General features: G+C 32.6%; 1 protein-coding gene across 2 annotated transcripts in view; it reads left to right on the forward strand.

Moving 5' to 3' along the window:
- SPRED1 (sprouty related EVH1 domain containing 1) overlaps positions 1 to 19378 on the forward strand; it is a 138261-nt gene that overhangs the window by 84126 nt on the left and 34757 nt on the right. For both annotated transcript variants that reach the window (XM_073211599.1, XM_017660204.3), the window contains 2 exons: positions 9025 to 9193; positions 11128 to 11177. In XM_073211599.1, the coding sequence (XP_073067700.1) occupies positions 9040 to 9193; positions 11128 to 11177 (204 nt within the window). In that variant the 5' untranslated portion in view covers positions 9025 to 9039. The remainder of the gene's footprint in view (positions 1 to 9024; positions 9194 to 11127; positions 11178 to 19378) is intronic.

The following is a 19378-nucleotide window of genomic DNA, read 5'->3' on the forward strand; positions in this document are numbered from 1 at the left end:
TAAAATACTAAAGCAATTTGGAGTTCATATTCTAGTTTTGTCAACTGTTCTAATGTAACATTTTTGTTCCCTCAGTACAAGCTAATGCAACATTTAGCTGCCACGTGTCTTTATTCTTCTTTAATCTGAAGCAGTCCCTTGGTCTTTCTTTCATGACAGATATTTTTAAAGAATATTGTCTCCTTCCCTCCTTCTTGTGGTAGCTGAAATGATTTTATGCAAGAAACAGTGCCATTGTTCTTCTGTTCCTTAAAAAAAAATGTCTAAAATCCTAGTCATTTCAGAGCATATCATTAATGTATTTTTATTAATACACGATTAGTAAAAAAATGGATTTGAGAACAATAATCTCATATTTCTTAGAATGCCTGTGTCCTTCATAAAGGACAGTAGTTTTTCTATTGTTCAGAAAACTGAAGTTCATAACATGAGGCAACTATTTAACAGTTACTGATTTTGGTTATCGAGTAATTTAACTTAAATTTGGAATTTTTATTTCGAAATGATTTTTCCTTGGAATCAAAGGTATTTCAGAAAGTTACTGGTAAAATTTTTATATCATGTTACCAACCATACTACTTAATAGATACTACTAATTATAAACATGTAATTATCTACTTATAAGGTAGCAACTATAATAAAAGTACATAGTAGCTTGAAAATACATATTAAATTTTAACTCTGCTCTCCCAAACTATTAGTTGTTATTAGTGAAACAAAAGTGCACTTGTATCCTCTTTTGGCTTAGTCTATTTTAAATGCTTCTGGCAAACAGTCTGGTAATTTTATGATGGAGTTTTGCTCCGTATTTCCCAAAATAACTTGGAATACATCTTCAGAAGTTTTAGTTATTTAGTAACTGTGGTGTGTCCCTTTATTGTTCCCTCTGTAAAATACCCTAGAATTTCTTTCAGAAGAAGGAAGAACATTGGAGACAGATGTTTTCATTGTTTTTAAAATCCATTAATTTCCTCAGAATCTACTCACAAGCTCTTTGAGGTCCTGAACACATTTATGTATCATTTAAACTCCTCTCTCTCCCATACTCAAAAAAAGGTCTCCTCATAAATGACCTCGCAGCCTCTTTTTGCAACTATTGTGTTATGGACTAATGGCATTACCTAGTTACCAACATCATCACCATTTATTGAAGGTTAACTCATGCCAGGCACTATTTGAATACTCTGTATTATTTCATTTAATTCTCAAAAGTCAGATGGATAATGAGTGATGGAGACTGGATGGGCCCACTTGGCTTAGCTGCAAAGCACACAAGCTTAATTAGTTACTACACCAAATTCCTCTTACACAGTACTGACATTTTTCTTCTTGGTAAGTATATGTATCCTGTTCTTACTCCTTCTATTATTCATACCTTAATCATTTTATTTTGGACATTTTTCACTCATGTAAGTTTCGATTCTCATTAACCACCATTCTTCCCCTCTTTTAACTCTTAGCCTGTTACTAGAGGAAACCATCCTTTCTCCCTTCATCTACATCAGATTTTGATATATTTATGCTAACTGTAGTTTCACTTCTCTTAAATTCACCTGTTCATCTGTTAACATTTTCATAATTAGCATCTATTTAGCCTTAACGGAGTTGAGAAAGAATGTTTGTTCTTGCTGTTACCAGTAGATAAAAGACTTTAATACCTGATCAAAATATTCATGGTTCCAAAGTATTTATCTAGTAAAAAAGAATTTAGACATGTACATCTTAACCAACTTAGATCTGTTTAGATATGTATTGCATTTCAAAGCCATTCTACCGAATACCTCATTGTTGTATTTTTCCTCCTCCATAATTATAGTCATCTTCTGAAGCTGGCTCCAGCCAGTCTGTTTGCAGCAGTTCTATTTTACTCAAACATGGTCAAGTCTATTGGTATATAAAAGTCTGAATTTATTTTTAATGTAGCCAGTATAAATATTTAAGTGTTTTTGACTCTGATGCTTTTCCTAGTTTAAAATTTCTTCATTATACATTTATTTTTGTTTATGATAATTATTCATTTCTAATCCCAGTACACTTACAGATGATCAAAAGTTCAAAAAGTTCTAATTTCAAAAAGTTCTAGTTCTAATTCTAAAACATGGCTCCTTAATTTGTTCTTTGTTAATGAGCCACATTCTTAATGGAGAAATTAAGGATAATTTTTTTCAAATTACTTTGGCAGCATATTCTTTTGTAGTTATTGTTTATTCAGCTTACATTTAATATTTGCTTTACAATTGCTGTTTACACTCTTGATGTCTTTTCTGTTTATTAATTTTATATAATCAATCTTCTTTTGTGTAGAAATGAGGACATGGCTACTGATCTACTTTTAGATTTATCTTTACTCTAATTCATTAATGTCCTTCATGGTTACCATGGATATCTGATGAATGTTACATATTTGCAGAACTCCTTAACCCCAGAAAGAATTATATCCAACTGTCAAGTAGGATTAATTAGAGGTATGTTTCAAGTTTAGCAAGTGTATACAGAATATTTTTAAGATTATATTTTCAGTGACTTGTGACAATGCTTTTAGGATAATATTAGCAGAATTTAGAATTATTCATTTCATTTTGTACTAGATCTTCTCTTTATAAAGAAGCTCCAAGAATGAGTGTAGGTCATGTATTTTGGGAGAGTTGTAAACATTTTAGGCTTATAGAGTAACTTTTAGTTTATTTGTAATTAATAGATGTAACTCTCTTTTGGCCAGAAATAATTTATTTTGTTATCTTATTTTTCCTACAGAATAAATAATTCACCCCATAATGTTGAATTGGTTGGCTGTAATTAGTTGGCAAATATTTTCTACAGTTTCTTTGCTAATTACCAGTCATGAATATGGTAAACATAGAATTTTGCTCTCTGTATGCCTATTACTATTAATTTTGCTGTTTTTTTTTTAAGATACAGAATTAATACACTGAAAACTGCAGTTAACTAAAGTCAGATCACATTGTTCTGATGTAGATGAGGGGCAATGAAAGGGAAAGACCGCAGAATTCACCAATTTTGAAGTATACTTCCAGCCATTAAAAATTATTTTTGTTTCTCTGGAATGCAGGTTTAGTATTGATCACATGGTTGGTAAAACTCTTTTGAGGCATTCTTCAGCCTACTTTTTTAAAACAAATTTTTAATCCCATTGATTTTTTAAATCCCCATTAACTTAAAATGTGCCATACATTGTTCTTAATGTGATGAGTGTATTTATTTTTTTAATGCTATTGAAAGTCAGAAGCAAAACAGCTTTCTAATTGTGTGACTTACATGAAAAATTGTTATGCTTTGGATGTGGAGGCTTTAAGAATTACATAAATGCTGAGTGATGTAAAATGTTCTAAGAAGCAATTTTTTTTAAATTACATACAAAGATGTTAGATGGTTGTGCCATTACATTATCTGCTTTTTTTCTACCTCATTACCTATTACTAAATTCAGAATAACTACTACCATAGCAGCCTTTTCCTAAAGGTTAGTTATTTTTATGCTATATTAAATATATAATATGAACTGTAAATTGTTATTTTCCTAATATTTTATAGATAAAAAATAACAAATTGACATCTAGTTCATAATTAATTGGCATGTGTAGCATCAATATTTACATAAATTTTAGGTGGAACACATTCTTGCAGAGGTATTTCTGGGTGCCAAAGAACAGATTCATCAGTTATCCTTCCCATAATTAGGAGCTTATTTTAAAAAACTCATTTTTCTGTGTGCTTTAGGAGCCTCTAAAAAATAGGTAACATTTGGAAACATGGTAGAGATGAGTGTAGATCATGGTGAAATTTTATTTATCTTAGAGAAAATAGTTGGAAAACAACTTCGGAAAATTTAAGATGGGGTTAACTCAGCAATATTTTCATGTATTAGAAATTAATTTCATGTTTTCATATAGTAATAACTAGAACCAAATTCAGTTTTTTACATTGCCTTTTTAAACAAATTGCAATGTAGCATTGTTCTCTAAAATACATACTATTTTCCTGCTGTTTATGAATACAGTAAAAAAACTACAGTAATTCATAACACCAGTTTTAACTTCTTTAATTCTAGAACTTAGTTTAATCATGAATTTTATTATGGTTATTGCAAAATGATTGTTGTAACAAATAGTAAATATCTGTAAAATGCCACAGCTCAGTGCTAATATAAAAGCCCTAGATACATGTTAATTCTTTTCTAATACTTGTGGAATTATTAAAGTATAGGAAATAATACTCTTGAGATAGTTTCATTACTTTGCCTCTAAGCAGGTGAAAGAATTAGCGAGACTTACCATCAGAAATCATATTCAGCGATATGCTGGCAAAGGTTTAACAATCAACTCTCTTGGGAGGGAAAAAGGCAATGATTTATAGCATTTTCACACCCCCCCTCTGTGGCTGATTTCAATCAGTATGACATCATTGCATATGCAGTTAGGAAGAAGTGAACATAAACTTTCTTTTGTTACCTGTGCCTTTGGTGTCATATTCAAGAAATCATTGCCAAATCCAATCTCATGAAGCTTTTGTCCTGTATTCTTCTAAGAGTTTTGTTTTAAATTTTCTTCAGGTGCTTGATCCATTTTTAGTTAATTTTTCTATATGGTATTAGGTAAAGGTCCAACTTCATTCTTAGCATGCAGATAATCTGTTTTTCCCAATACCATTTGTTGAAAAGACTGCCCTTTTTCCCCACTGAATGCTCTTGGCACTGTTGTCAAATATGTTGGGATAGATTCCTTTTACTCCGTGTTTATTGAGTGTTTTTATCATGAAAACATGTTAAATTCTGTCAGATGCTTTTTATGCCTCAAATGATCATGTGGGTTTTTTTCCTTCATTCTGATCATGTGGCATATTACATTGATCAGTTTTCTCCTATGTTGAAGCATCATTGCATTCCAGGAATAAATCCTATTTAGTCAGTGTATATAATCCTTTTAATGTGCTACTAAATTTGTTGTGCTAGTATTTGTTGAGGGTTTTTGAATCAGTTTCTTAAGGGATATTGGTCTGTAGTATTTTTGTAGTGTCTTTGTCTGGCTTTGGTATCTGGGTACTGTTGATCTGATAGAATGAGTTGGAAGTGTTCCTTCAGTTTTTCAGAAAAGTTTGAGAAGTGGTATTCTTTAAATGTTTGATATAATTCACCAGTGAAACTACATATCCAGAATTTTTCTTTTTTGAGGGATTTTTAATTACTTATTCTCTTTGCTAGTTGTAGGACTTCCGATTTTCTATTTATTTCTATTTATTAGTTTTGGTCTGTCTTACATTTCTAGTAATTTGTCCATTTAATCTAGGTTATCCAGTTTGTTAGTGTACAATTAGTCATAATACTCTATCATCCTCTTAATTTCTGTAGACTCGGTAGTGATATCTCAACTTCCCTTTCTGATTTTTGTAATTTGTGTCTTCTCTCTTTTTTTCATAGTCCATCTTGCTAAAGGATTGTCAACTTTATCTGATCTCTTGGAAGAACCAATTTTTTCTTTCATTGATTTTTCTCTATTTTTCTATTCTGTATTTCGTTTTTCACTGCTCTCACCTTTACTATTTCCTTCCTATTGCTATGTTTGGGTTTGGTTTGATCTTCTCTAGTTCCTTAAGTTGTTAATTTACATAGCTGATTTGAGATTTCTCTTTTTTAATATAGATGTTTATAATAGTACATTTTCCCATTAGCACTGCTTTCACTGTATCCATAAGTTTAGGTATTTTTTTGTTGTTGTTTATTCTCTTAAGTATTTTGTAATCTCTTGTGATTTCTTCTTTGATCAATTGGTTGTTTAAAAGCATGTTTTTAATTTCCAAGATTTTGTTAATTTTCCATTTTCCCTTTTGTTACTGATTTCTAATTCCATCCATTGTGGTCAGAGAAGATACTTTGTATGATGTTGTATTTTAAAATATATTGAGATTTAATTTGTGTCCCAACATATGGTCTGTTCTAAAAAATGTCCCATGTGCACCTGGGTAGAGTGTTTTGTATTTGTCTAATAGGTATTGCTGGTTTATTGTGTTAAGTCCCCTATTTCCTTATTTTCTGTTACTTATTGTGAGTGTTAATTATTGTGTTCGGTCCTCTGTTTACTTCTACTTGTTCTGTTAATTATCATGAGTGGAATATTGAAGTCCCCAACTGTTGTAGAACTGTCTGTTTTTCCCTTGATTGTCAATTTTTGCTTCATGTATTTTGATGGTTTGTCATTCAGAGCATAAATGTTTATTGTTATATCTTTCTGTTCGGTTGAACCTTTTAATACATAATGTCCTCCTTTGTTTCTTACAACCTTTTTGATTTAAAGTCTATTATGGATATCACTGAAGCCACCCCTGCTCTCTTTTGGTTTCTGTTTACATTGAAATGTCTTTTTCCATCTTTTGACTTTCAACCTGTTTGTGTCTTTGAATCAAAGATGACTCCCTTGTAGGGAGCATATCAGATCATATATATACTTGTATCCCATTCTGCCAGTCTCTGTCATTTGATTAGATAATCTAACCATCTACATTTAAAGTAATTACTGATAAGGAACAACTTACTTCTGTCATTGTTCTGTTTTCTATATATGCCTTATTGGTTTTTTATCCCTCATTTCCTGAATTATTCTTTTATGTTTAGTTGATTGTACTGAAATGTTTTAATTCCTTTCTCATTTCCTTTTGTGTCTATTTCAGAGCTATTTTCTTTGTGGTTACCATGGAAATTACATTTAACACCGTACAGTCACTGCACTCAGGTTTGAATTTATACCAGCTTAACTTCAGTAACATACAAAAATTCTGCTCCTTTACAGTTCCATCTTCGCCTCTTTGGGTTGTTGATGTCACAAAATTACTTTATATATTGTATGCCCAGAAACATAAACTAATACTTCCTTTACATGGGTTAGTATCCTGAATTTTGTAGGAAACAATATTGGGGGTTACAAACTAAAGTTACAATAACTAGCTTTATGCCAATAATTGGTGTTTTAAAATCTTTAAATTTGTTAGTCTAAATCTTATAGGAAACAAAAAATGTACTTACAAACTGATGTTACATTGTTACACTGCTTTTATAACTGCCCATTTGTATACTTTTACTGAGGTCTTCTTTTTCCTCACTGAGATCTTTTTTTTCCCATAAACTCCAAGTTACTGTCTAGTGTCATTCATTTCACCTTGTTAGGACTCCTTTGAGCATATTTTGCAGGGCCTATCTAAAGGTAACAGAATTCCTCAGCATTTTTGCCTGGGAATGTCCTGATAGCTTCCTCACTTTTGAAGGACAGTTTTGCCAGGCTTAGGATTCTTGGTTGATTTTTCTTTTAGAACTTTGAATGTATTTTCCTTGCTATCTTCTGGCTGCCAAGGTTTCTGACTAGAAATCTGCGTATAATTCTTATTTAGGATCCCTTGAATTGTGATGATTCACTTATCTCATGCAGCTTTCAAGATTCTGTGTGTGTGTGTGTGGCTTTCTTTGAGTTCATCTTACTGGGAGTTTGTTGAGCTTCAGCTTGTATTTTTATATTCAGGTTTATATTCAGGTCCTTCATCAAATTTAGAGAATTTTTCAACCATTGCTTTTTCAAATATCTATTCTGCCCCCTTCTCTCTCTCTCTTCCGTCTGCAGCTCCACAATGTGTATGTTGGTCATCTGGATGATGTCCCATAGATCCCTTGGACTGTTTTTGCTTTTCTTTGGCTGTTTCTTTCTGTTCTTCAGACTTAGTAATTTCTATTTTCCTATCTTCAAGTTTACTGATTCTTTCTTTGGCTTGCTCAAATTTGCTTTTGAATCCCACTAGTGAGCTTTCCATATAAGTTATGTACTTTGCAACCCTAGATGCCTTTTTAGCTTCTTTTTAGGTTTTCTGTCTCCTTATTGATATTTCCATTTTGTTCATGTATCATCTTTTTTACTTTCTCCATATCTTCAGTAGTTCTCTGATCATTTTTAAGACAGTTTTTTTGAAGCCTTTGTCTAAAAGATCTGCCATCAGGTCTTTTTCAGGGAGTCTGTGTTGATTTATTTCACTGAGCATACTTTACTGTTCCTTTGTATACCTTGGAATTTTTTTTTTTGAACATTGGACATTTGAATCTAATTATTTGGCAACTTTGGAAATCAGATCATCCCCCTTCACCACGGTTTGCTGGGTTTTGTCATTATTTTTGTTTTTGTTTTGATTGCTGTAGGTTGTCTGTGCTGAGGATAGCCTGAGGTGTAAACTTAAAGTCTTCTAATGTCTATTTTGAAACTTTGCCTGTGTATGCATAATCATTTTCTGATTTTCATCATTTATGTGGTTGTTTTTTAATGCTGTAGTCTTTAGTATGGGTCCTAAAATGGGAAAAAGTGAGAAGTTACAGATTAAAAGGGTGGCTGGATAAATATTTTGTAAGTCATTTTATTCTGATGGAAGGGACTTGAAACAATTAGGGAAGGTACAAGAACAATCGCTACCCTCCTCTTTGTCTGCACCTTTCTTATCAGAAGCAGCAATCAATAATCTGAACACAGATCTCTGACATTTCGAGGATAGGGTCCTTTTTACCCACCCTGGCTTCCATAATTTGCTGACAAGCCGCTCCTGAAACATGTACACAATTCCCTGTAATGTAGCTAGGAGTGGGATTTGGGTAGCTGCTAGTGTGTGAATAGCTGAAATTGACCAAAATTAATTGCATTTTACTGTCCATGTCATCCCCTAGAAGTTACAAGCCTTCTGCAGAGTCCAGAGTTCTAGCATAGTTACATCAGACAAATTCTGTGTGCAGTTGTTGTCTAGGTAGAGAAAAAGATTCCTGGTGCTTATTTCTTATTTCTCCCCAGAATCCTCTTTAGTCCCATCTAATTTCTGTATTTGAGTGACTTTGTGAAAGTAGATTAAGTAGCAAGACCTCCATATTAATAGGGGGAAAATGTACTTACTAAAATATAATAGTTCTTTTCTCACCTCAGTTTGTATTTAAGAGCTACATTAGGTGCATTTGATATGTGTATAGTAATTTTTTGCATTTAACTTTTGGCAGGTGGTTTTGGAATGTATGCTTAAAAAAGACCTTATTTATAATAAGGTCACTCCAACATTTCACCACTGGAAGATTGATGACAAGAAATTTGGCCTTACCTTTCAAAGTCCTGCTGATGCTAGGGCCTTTGACAGGGGTATTCGAAGAGCAATAGAGGATATTTCTCAAGGTAGGTTTTCTTGATTATTTTCTAAATTTGTTTATCAGTTATACACAATAGAGTAGAGGAACTTTAAGTAAGCCAGCTTTTGTGATGTTTAATCAGGTTTTGAAAGCTTACTGTAGGTGAAAATACTATATGAGCAGTTACTTAGTCTCTCATATTTGTTGCATCACAATAATACCAATTACGTATACTATGAAGAGCCCATCAACATCAGCCTTCAGATAATTCCATTGTTTTAAAATAAGAACTTAAAGAGGAGGGGAGCAGTCAAGTAGAGCTTTAAGAATCCTTGTGGGTATGTTATGTTATATCAGTCATATCCTTATTTTGCTAATGACAAAGAAAATTTCTAATCATTAAGTATATGCAGACTCCAGTTATTCCAAGACAAACTCCTTAACTCTTTACCTCATTTCATTATGGAGGATTGGCAGAGACTACAACCCCATCTGTCCCTTTGTATTAGCTTGTCAACCTGTTAGGATGAATAACTCTAAAGCTTGCAGGTATTAAAGGGAGAAAGAATATATTTACATGTAAGACTGGCCCTGCTTAATTAAACAAAAAAATTACATTAAAACCTGTTTCTTCCCCATAAAAGAAGCCGTAACTAAAACTCGATTTGTTTTTCTAATTAAGAGGAAAGATTATCTCTATCAATAAAAATAACATTCTGTGTAAATCAAGTGAATCAAAAACGTATTGGCATTGGGATTTGTATATTTTGAAGGTAGCATTTTAATAGGAAAATTAGAAGAAATGCAGTGATAATGAGAAACCTAGAATTTTAAAAATGATGCCCTATGCCCCACCCCACAGAAAAAGATTTAGATACTGGTTTAGGAGTATACTCTAGCACCAGTATATTTTTAAAAATTCCCCACTTGATTCTTATATTTAGCTAATGTTGAAGAACCAGTGCTTTGAAAAGAAAATCATTATTCATGGCTCCTGGAAATTTAATGATTATTTAAAGTTGTGAATTACTTTTAAGTGCACACTTACATCCCCATAAGAGCATACTTATTTCACTATGATCAAATTGGTTATGTTTATTGTTTTAAAAGACAATATAGAAGGAGGAGCTTACAGAGTACTAGGTGGTAGAATACACTATAGTGCTCAGCCTATCTTGTTATTTTTTAACATTTTTTAAAACATACTTGTTAGCATTATTATCAGCCACTTATATAGACTTTCAAAAATCCCATTTAATTTATCTTACAGCCTTCTATGACAATTAGAACAAACTATTCAGCTCTTTCCAAAAGGCAAATTTCTCCTCTTCTACATGTTAGCTATGTCTCTCAAGGATAGAATAAACTCACAATACTTTGCTAGGGAAAAAACCCTCCTTTTAATTTTTTGGAACTAAAGGCACTCTCAGATACCATGAAAACTTACACAGAGACATTGATTCACAAAGTGAGTAGCAACAATTGGCCATTGGCTGTCAATAGTGGATTAGGCTATTTGTTTTATTTCTTAACTAAAGCAACTATAATCCTAGTTTTGGGTATAGATATAGTTTCATGGGTCAAAATATTTAGAAAATTATATAAGCCATATGTGGGCATCACCTAAACACCAGAAGAATGTGGTGCACATACTTGGCACAGCAGTGTATTTTGGAAAAATCCAGGGCAGGGTCTGTATTACACATAATAACACTTTTCACAGAAAACATCTCTTCAGTAAGTAACTGGGAATTTACCTGTAGAAGAGGAAAACAATCACTTTATTCTCTGTTCTAACAAAGGGGCAAGTGGGGGAGGCCAATATCTGACTCGTTGCCAGGAAGCCCAGAATAATCTCTGATCAGTCTTCTACAGTATTATAAAATATAATGAACTATCAACTTATTGCTATTTAATATCAATAATACTAAAATAATATAAAAAATCATATGGTTATTTGACTTTTACCTGTTTTCTTAGGATGCCCAACATTTAAAAATGAAGCTGAAGGAGCAGAAGATGACTTACAAGTAAGTATCTTAGCTTAAAAGGAATTTCTAAACATAAAGAATGTGGTGGAAGTCACTAGCTTTCATAAACAACTCATACACATTTTTAAGAAATTTCTGAGGCACCGTATTTGTCAGGTCATACAGAGAAACAACGTGTAGGGAGATGGTTTGGTTTGGTTTGAGTTTCTCTTTTTTTATTTTTTGTTTAAGAAATTGGCTCATGTGATTGTGGGGGCTGGCAAATCCAAAAATCCTCAAGTAGGCAGGCATGCTGGACATTCTGGCAGAAGCTGATGTTTTAGTCTTGAGTTAGAAGACACTCTCAGGGCAGACTTTCTTCCTCTTTGGAAGATCTCAGTCTTCTCTTGAAGTCTTTTCATAATGAGGCCTACCACTTTGTGAGGGTGGGTCTTCTCTTGAAGTCTTTTCATAATGAGGCCTACCACTTTGTGAGGGTCATCTCCTTTATGCAGAATCTACTGATTTAAATGTTAGTCACATCTGAAAGTTACCTTCACAACAACATTTAGACTGCTGTTTGACCAAACAGCTCATCATCTAGCCTTGCCAAGTTGACAGATACAGTAAACCATCACAGATACCCCATCTCACAGGGAGGGTACTTGTATAAAAAATTCACAGGAAAGGAATTGAAAATAGAAAATAAAAGCATCTTTCTCCCTTACTGGTAGTGTAAATTAAAATTTTTTTCATTACCAAATGACCAAAGATTTAAAAATTGTTACTTCCCCATATTGTGTCTGTCTGTTAGATTGACAGGTTGATATCCTGCTGAAGAAACTGTAGATTGATAGGTTATTTCTAGAAAGTAGTTCGATGATATATATTGAAAGTCCTAAAAAGAAGAAATATTCATGCCTGTTGATTCAGTGAATCAAGTTCCAGTAATCCATAGTAAGGGAATAGAGATGCACAAATATTTTTTAAACAGAGATTTTGAGATGTGTTCGTATAAAATGAACAATAAAAAATAAGCTATCTAAAAAGAATAAGAGTGGTTGAATTAAGATACGTCTATCATTTGATATTGTCATGTAACCATTAAAATTTTTATTAGTTTACTTGTAACATTGAGTAATGAAAACAGACAAAATCATACAGTGTTAGCAGCATTACTCAGTTAAAATGTTAAATATTTTTGTTGGTTACTTTTGGATTGTGGGATTCTGAGCTCTCTGGCTTTCTTTGTAGTACTTTTTAGTACTGTTACCCTAAAAATATTAATTCTAAAGCAGCAAACTTGAAAAATATAGACAACAGTAAAAGAACCCATATTTGTATATAGACCTTAAATTAATTATTCATATTATTTTAAAAATAGTTGTGACCTAAAGATATGGCAAGAATTTTATGTACATTTATTACCAGAAAGTAGAAATTTTACTTTAGAAAAATTTGAAGGATGTAACAAAGTCTAAAGAAAAAATCATAAATAATGCTGCCACCCATGATAACCACTATACATTAAAAAGAGCCTTTGAGTTTTTTTCTGTACACATAAATGCATTCACACATACTATTATAACGTATCATTATATTTCTTGTGCCTTTTAGTATTTTTTCAAGTTTGTAATTTTTAATGATGTTGTTTTACACAATTGTTTTCAGTAGATGTATTCTCATTACCAATTCCTCTATTGTGCATTAAAGTGTTCCTATTTGTGTTTAAATATATGAATCTGTTTATTTTATTGATGGTTAATTATTTCTCAAAAAATGCAGTGAGTTGTAATTATTTAGGTATAAGAAAAAAGTAATAAAATAAATATATTTTTTAGTTAAGTCTTTTCCGTTTTGTTCTGGTGTCAATCAAAATATGGGACTCGAAGTAGGGAAACATTTTCTGAATTGCTTGTTATGATTAAATAAAGAAAATTTGGTTAAAATTCAACTTAAAAAGACTTTTCACATACCTACATCATCTCCTACATCATGGCTGTTCATTTTAATATTCTTCTGATTCAGTTTTATTTCATTTCTGTATATAATCTTACGTAAAAGAAAAACTGCTGCAGGTTGTAATTGTAAGACTGCCTGTAGCAATGAATAGATTTTGTAAAAACTGTTCTCTGTTTTCATTATTGTATTACTACTGGTACTGTAAAAAGTCAGGACTTTAGTATTGAGTAAAAAAAATGGGGAAATATGAGAAATAATTTATCAGAGAGACAGACAAAATAGTAAAAAGGTAGTAAAGAGGATTTCTGCATAACAAAAACAGCAAGTGTAGTTATTCTGTTGTTAGCTCCTTGGGAATCTACTTCCTAGTAAGGAACTCTAGTGTCCTCTATCCAGCAGGTTTCTCACATACACACACCCCTAAAGAGTTATTTATATTTTAGCTTGATTAGAAACTTAAAGTACTTGCTTAATTTTTATTTTCATAATAAAGTAGAAAATAGGCAGTGTCACTAGAGATAGGCTTCCGTTTAAGTGTAATTTGACTAAGAGCAATTTTTACATCAAGTTTTAATTCTTGGTTTTTACATACTGTGGTGTTTTAAAAATAGATTCTTAAATTATATTCCTTTCGGTAGAATCTAGTTCTTTTCCCCTTGAGTGTGCGCTATACTTAGTTGTTTATTAACAATGAGAATATTGTGGAAATGACAGCGTGAGACTTCCAAGGGTAGATCATAAAAGACATTGCAGCTTCTTTCTGGCTTTCTTGGATCACCTGTACTGGAGGATGCCAACTGCCATGTCATGACACTTAAGCAATCCTGTGCAGACACCCATGTGGTGAGGAATTGAACCACTGTGAAAATAACATTGCTGTTACTGATTCATCCAGGGAGCAGGTTCTTTACCCCCCAAACGAGATATCAGAGGACTACAGCCATGGCTGATGTCTTGATTATGAGCCAGAACCACCTAGTTCAACTGTTTCTGAGTTCCCGACCTACAGAAACTGTAAAAGAATAAGTATTATTTTAAGTCTTAAGTTTGGAGGCAGTTTGTTACCTATACAGATTTTGTTCCCATAAATGGAGTGCTGCCATAACAAATACTTTAAAATGTGAGATAGCCTTTGAATGTGGACAGTAGGTGGAAATTTAATGTTAAGCTGTTGAGGAGACTGCTGGTGAGGGCATAAATGAAAATGAAGAAAACCACATTGGAAAATGGAAAAAAGGGAATCATTGTATAGTGGTAGAAAGTTTAGCAACACTGTCACCTGCAATAATGTGAGAAGTAGAAAAAGAAATTTTCAAGCAAAATGTTAAAACTCTTGCTTGATTTCTTTCTGCTTAAAGCAGGAAAGGAGAGAAATAGGCTAAGGAAGGGTTCCTAAACAAAAAGGAGTCAGGACTTGCTTTTTAAAACCTCATCCTTAATATATCAAACTATGCTAACATTAGGAAATAGCATCCAGGCAAACATCAAATCTAGGGCACTATCAGAATATCTTTGTTTAAAGATGAAGCCAACTGTGTGACTCTAAAATCCTTTGTTAAGACCTAAGAAAGATCTAAGTTGTGCCTCAGAGATCTTGTCAATCTAAGTAATAGGCACTCTAAACAGATTAAGGTGGTCTATTAGCAGAAATTTAAAGTAAAAAATTAAATTAATCTGATTTGTGCTCTTTTGCCTCATGGAGTAAACTCCAATAAGATTCATAAGAGACCCACAGAGTTTTCAGAAGAGTTATATTGGCAGAAATATCACCAGCTTGGACTGAAGAGTAGTCCTTTGGATCCCCCAAATTCTGCCTTTGAGGAAGCAGATTGGAAAACACCATGTAGATGTAAACATGGGCTGTCTTTAATTAAAATGGAAGGATAACTCAAAAATCAGAATGCACATTATCAAAAGGCAGACCCAAGAGCTATGGAGAATTACTCCTAGGTCTTAAATTCTATTCAGGAAACTTCTAACATGTTCCCACCTTGATTTAGAATTACTTTGGATAAATGACCTCATTGTTCCTCCCATTTTCTTCTATTTTGAACAGGGTTTTATAGTGGTTATTCTCTGTCTATCCTACCACTGTATTTTTGGGTGTATGGGGGCAGATAATTGGTCTCTAATTCACAGGTCTTCACATTGAGAGGAACTTTGTTTAAGGAACCATACTTAAGAAACTATACCCTAAAGTTTCATCTGTACATGGACTTACTTAGATGACAGCATCCTGGATTTGAAGTTGTTGCTCTAAAGGGATAAGGCTTTTGGGGAATCTTGGGAGGGAATGAGTGTATTTTGCATTTGAGAAAAATAAATGATTTGTCTGAGTGGTGGACAATAGTTTAAAAATACATTGACATAACTTGTTCAAACTCGGAGTAATTCCCCTTTCCTTGAGTGTGGGCTGTATTTAGTGACACAGAAGTAGAATATATCAGAAATGAGGGTAGGTCAAAAGAAAACTTGTGGTTTCCCCATCTTGTTCTCTCTCTTGGATCACTCACTCTGGGAGAAGCCTGCCACTATGTAAGAGGGTGCTCAAGCAGTTCTATGAAGAGATCTATGTGGTAAAAAACAGGCCTTCTTTCAACAGCTAGCAAGGAACTGGGGCCTACTAATGACTTGTGAGCAAGCCATCTTGGAAGCGGGTCTTCCGGCCCCAAACAAGCATTCAGATAATTGCAGCCATGGCTAATACTTTACTACAGCTTCATGAAGGACTATGAGCTAGAACCATGCAGCTGAGTTCCTCTCAAATTTCTTATCCACAGAAACAGTTAATAAATGTTTGTTGTTTGAAGCTTCTGTTTCCTGGTAATGTACTGGGGAGCAGTAGCTAACCAATACATGAGCAGAAAAAAGATGATTAGAACAGAAGCTAACATCTATAGCCATGTTTGTTTAATCCAGCTCTCTATCCCATTCTCAACTTTTTAAGATGACACCTAGCTTAAGCTAAATTGTATCCTTCAGTAAAAGACTATATTATATCTTGTTTTTTTAGCCCCTTTAAAACTAAAACTATGTTCAGGTAGGAAAAAGTGATGAACCTTACAAATTTTAAGAAATTCTGAGCCTGATTATATCATATATTAACATTAGTCTTTCAGAAAAGGGAAGGGAATACTGAGATGCTACTACATATGTGGGAGAACTTTTTCTGAACATCCTATTTGAAAAATTTTTAAAAGAACATCCAGATGCCAAAGAAAACTCTTAAATTTGCCTTAGTACCATTTATTTCATGATATGCCTAAGTATTTGTGTATCATTCTTATTTGGGAATATATTGCAGGTTGTAAATATCTTAATTTATATAAACCACTTTGTTAGGAATAAAGTACATCATTAGTTCATAATTCACCTACGGGCTTGGCATAAATAAACATTTTGTGATTACTCTTGAATACAACTTGAATAATTTATGCTAATAATCAGGACAGGTTTAGTTAATTTGAGATTGCAAAGACAACTAACAGGTTTTAAAAAGTAATCATTATCTAATTTTTTTAACACAGGGGAAGTAATGGTTATGTTATATTTAGTTCATAAATGTCTCAAAAGCACTAAATATCAGAGTGGAAGTCTTCTCCATTTTAAGCATTCATTCAGTGAATATTTAAGCACCTATTCTGTTCCAACTATGCTAGACATTTGGTTATTTGCTGGTAGACAACTTTATGCTTTTAACAGTTTGGTATCTTCAGTTATCATAACTCAACAGAAAGATGTTTACCTTTGTATTTCATATCTGTTTTTGAAGGGTTTTATAACATATCATCTGGATTTAAAATATCATATCTGGAAGCTGAGTTGATAGGCTTTATTTAGCTAGCAAAATAGATTTTGTATTTCTGTGACATTTCACCATTCCACATACTAAGTACTATCCGATAGTTAAGTCCCAAAACATTGGTATATTTTAGATTGTTTTATTTACTGTTTGATAAGGGAGCAAAAAAAAACCCTCTGTATAACCTTTTTGTGCAATGTTTTATCATTTAAATGTTCTCTTGATACTAAAGTTATACATCTTCCTGTAGAATAGTCAGGTAGGTAGAAAATTATAAAGAAAAAATCAGGAATCATTTTTCCCTATTCAAAGATAACTGCTATTAGCATTTTGCATAGTTTTGTCTATGTTTTTCTTTAGGTCCTTCATGTTATATATTCATATATGTGTTACCTCTTAAAAGCACAGTTGGGATCCTCAGTCTCTGTTCATTGTGATTGTATTTTTGATAGGATCTTTGTATTGGTGATGGCAGTGATCAGAGTTTAAGTAGTATAAGTCATTTGAACCCACACAGTCTGACTTCAGAGTCTTTGATTATAACAATATTTTGTTGAGCATTTACTGTATTTTCCACAGTTTCTTACATTAATTTGTGTCGGTATTTCTGAGTGACCTTAGGATAAAATCTATAAGTTCATTGGCTAAAGGATCTGTGTAAAGTTTTATATAGTTAGCAGGCAGCAGTAACTACTGCCTATTAACTCAAAAACAGATTTATAGATAATAAGCAATCCCTGAACATCTAATATCACATTTAAGCCAAACTAACTTTTCATTGGAAAAGTAGTTCTGTGTCTGTGTCAGTTAATCTAGGTGGAGGAATTGGGTTTGGTTTTTTGTTTTTTTCTGTTTTTCCCAGACTTCATATCTGGTACATTTCTCATAATTTTTCTGTATTTTATCACTGATTACTGTGTTCAGGTTGCTTAAACAAAATACTATACACGTTATTAATGTTTTTGACTATGCTTATAGATAAATGCAAAATGAAAAACTCAAGGGTTACTTTATTCTTATCCTTAAACTAATCAAAAGTAACTAAGAAAATCTTAGGAGCAGAGTAGGAGGCAACTGTGGACAAATGTAAAATGAATTGCCACTGGTTGCTACACCAAAATGTCAATAGTGATTTTGCTGACTTGTAGAATTGTTAGTAATTTTTTCTTATTCACTGTGCTTTCTAAGTTTGCACAATTTGAGTACATACTTTTATTTGAAATACCAGAAGACTAGCTTTGGTAGAGTTTTAACAAGTGCAATACCAAAATACGAGTTTTCTTTGGCAAAAAACATTTTAAAATTCCTCCATTATGCTAAAGGAAATTAATAATAATTGTTGAAAATATTTTCTGTTGGATTTGACCCAACCACACATTTTGAAATTGTGATTTTTCACATTTTTACATTGCATTTTTTCACATTTGATTTTTTATTGAGAATCATATATTTTAAAAGGTTTGCAAAGCAATAAATTTTCTTCAGAATTAATACAAGAAGAAGGGACAAAGGACAGAAAGAAGCAAAGTCTGTTTTTATTTTCTCTACCACTGTCATTTAGCCTTATGTTCTGATAGAAAGTTACAGCTGAAATTATTTTGTTTTGCCCCACATTCTTTTGATTCTACACACAAAATTGCTATAGTAGTCTTAGAAAAAGCTAATAAACAGTTTCTTAGCAACCATAAGAGAATATTATACCATCCTCTGAGAGTGAAACAGATTTTCATTATGCATTAAATATTGGCATGGGTTACTCTATAGATAATACAGATGAGCCTATGCCAGCACAATATTAAAAGCATTGAACATGGGTGTATATAACTGCTACAGAAAAACTTTCAAAACTGGAGATCATGCAAATGTATGCATATTATATATAAAATTTTCTGCTCTTGTGAAAGATTTTTGGCATTTCCCATCACCTAACTTTAGATCATGTCTGTGTTCCCATGGTAATTGTTACTTTTAAGAGCCCATAATCCACTAAAAAACATTCAAATTCGAGTAAGCCTGGACACTTGTTACTAAGTTGTATCCAACTTGGTAATTTTTAGTTTTAGTTATGAAAATGATACTCAATCTTCTGGAAACTAACAAAATATTTTTCCTATTAGATTGGCAAATATTGTTAAGTGATAAAACCCTGTATGGGCATAGGTGTGAGGAAATGGTACCTCTGTCCTGTATTATTGAGGGGTTTTCAAGTTATACATAAGCTTGCTAGAAGGTACCTTGGTAATGTAATTGGAATATATGTATATTCCTTACCCAATAATTCTATTTATGGGAATTAATCCCAAGGAAATAATATTACCAGTGGACCAGGATGTATTTATAAGGAGGTACATGACAGTGTATCTAACAAAAAATTGGAAACAATCTTAATGTCTGTAATTAGAGTATTAAGGAGTCTGGAAAGATGCATATCAAATAATAAATGCTATCCCATGAGGTGGGATTCTGGGAAGAATTAGTTTTTGAATAATTCAAACTC

This window comes from Manis javanica, chromosome 8, assembly GCF_040802235.1.
Source record: "Manis javanica isolate MJ-LG chromosome 8, MJ_LKY, whole genome shotgun sequence".
In the NCBI taxonomy this organism is placed as follows: domain Eukaryota; kingdom Metazoa; phylum Chordata; class Mammalia; order Pholidota; family Manidae; genus Manis; species Manis javanica.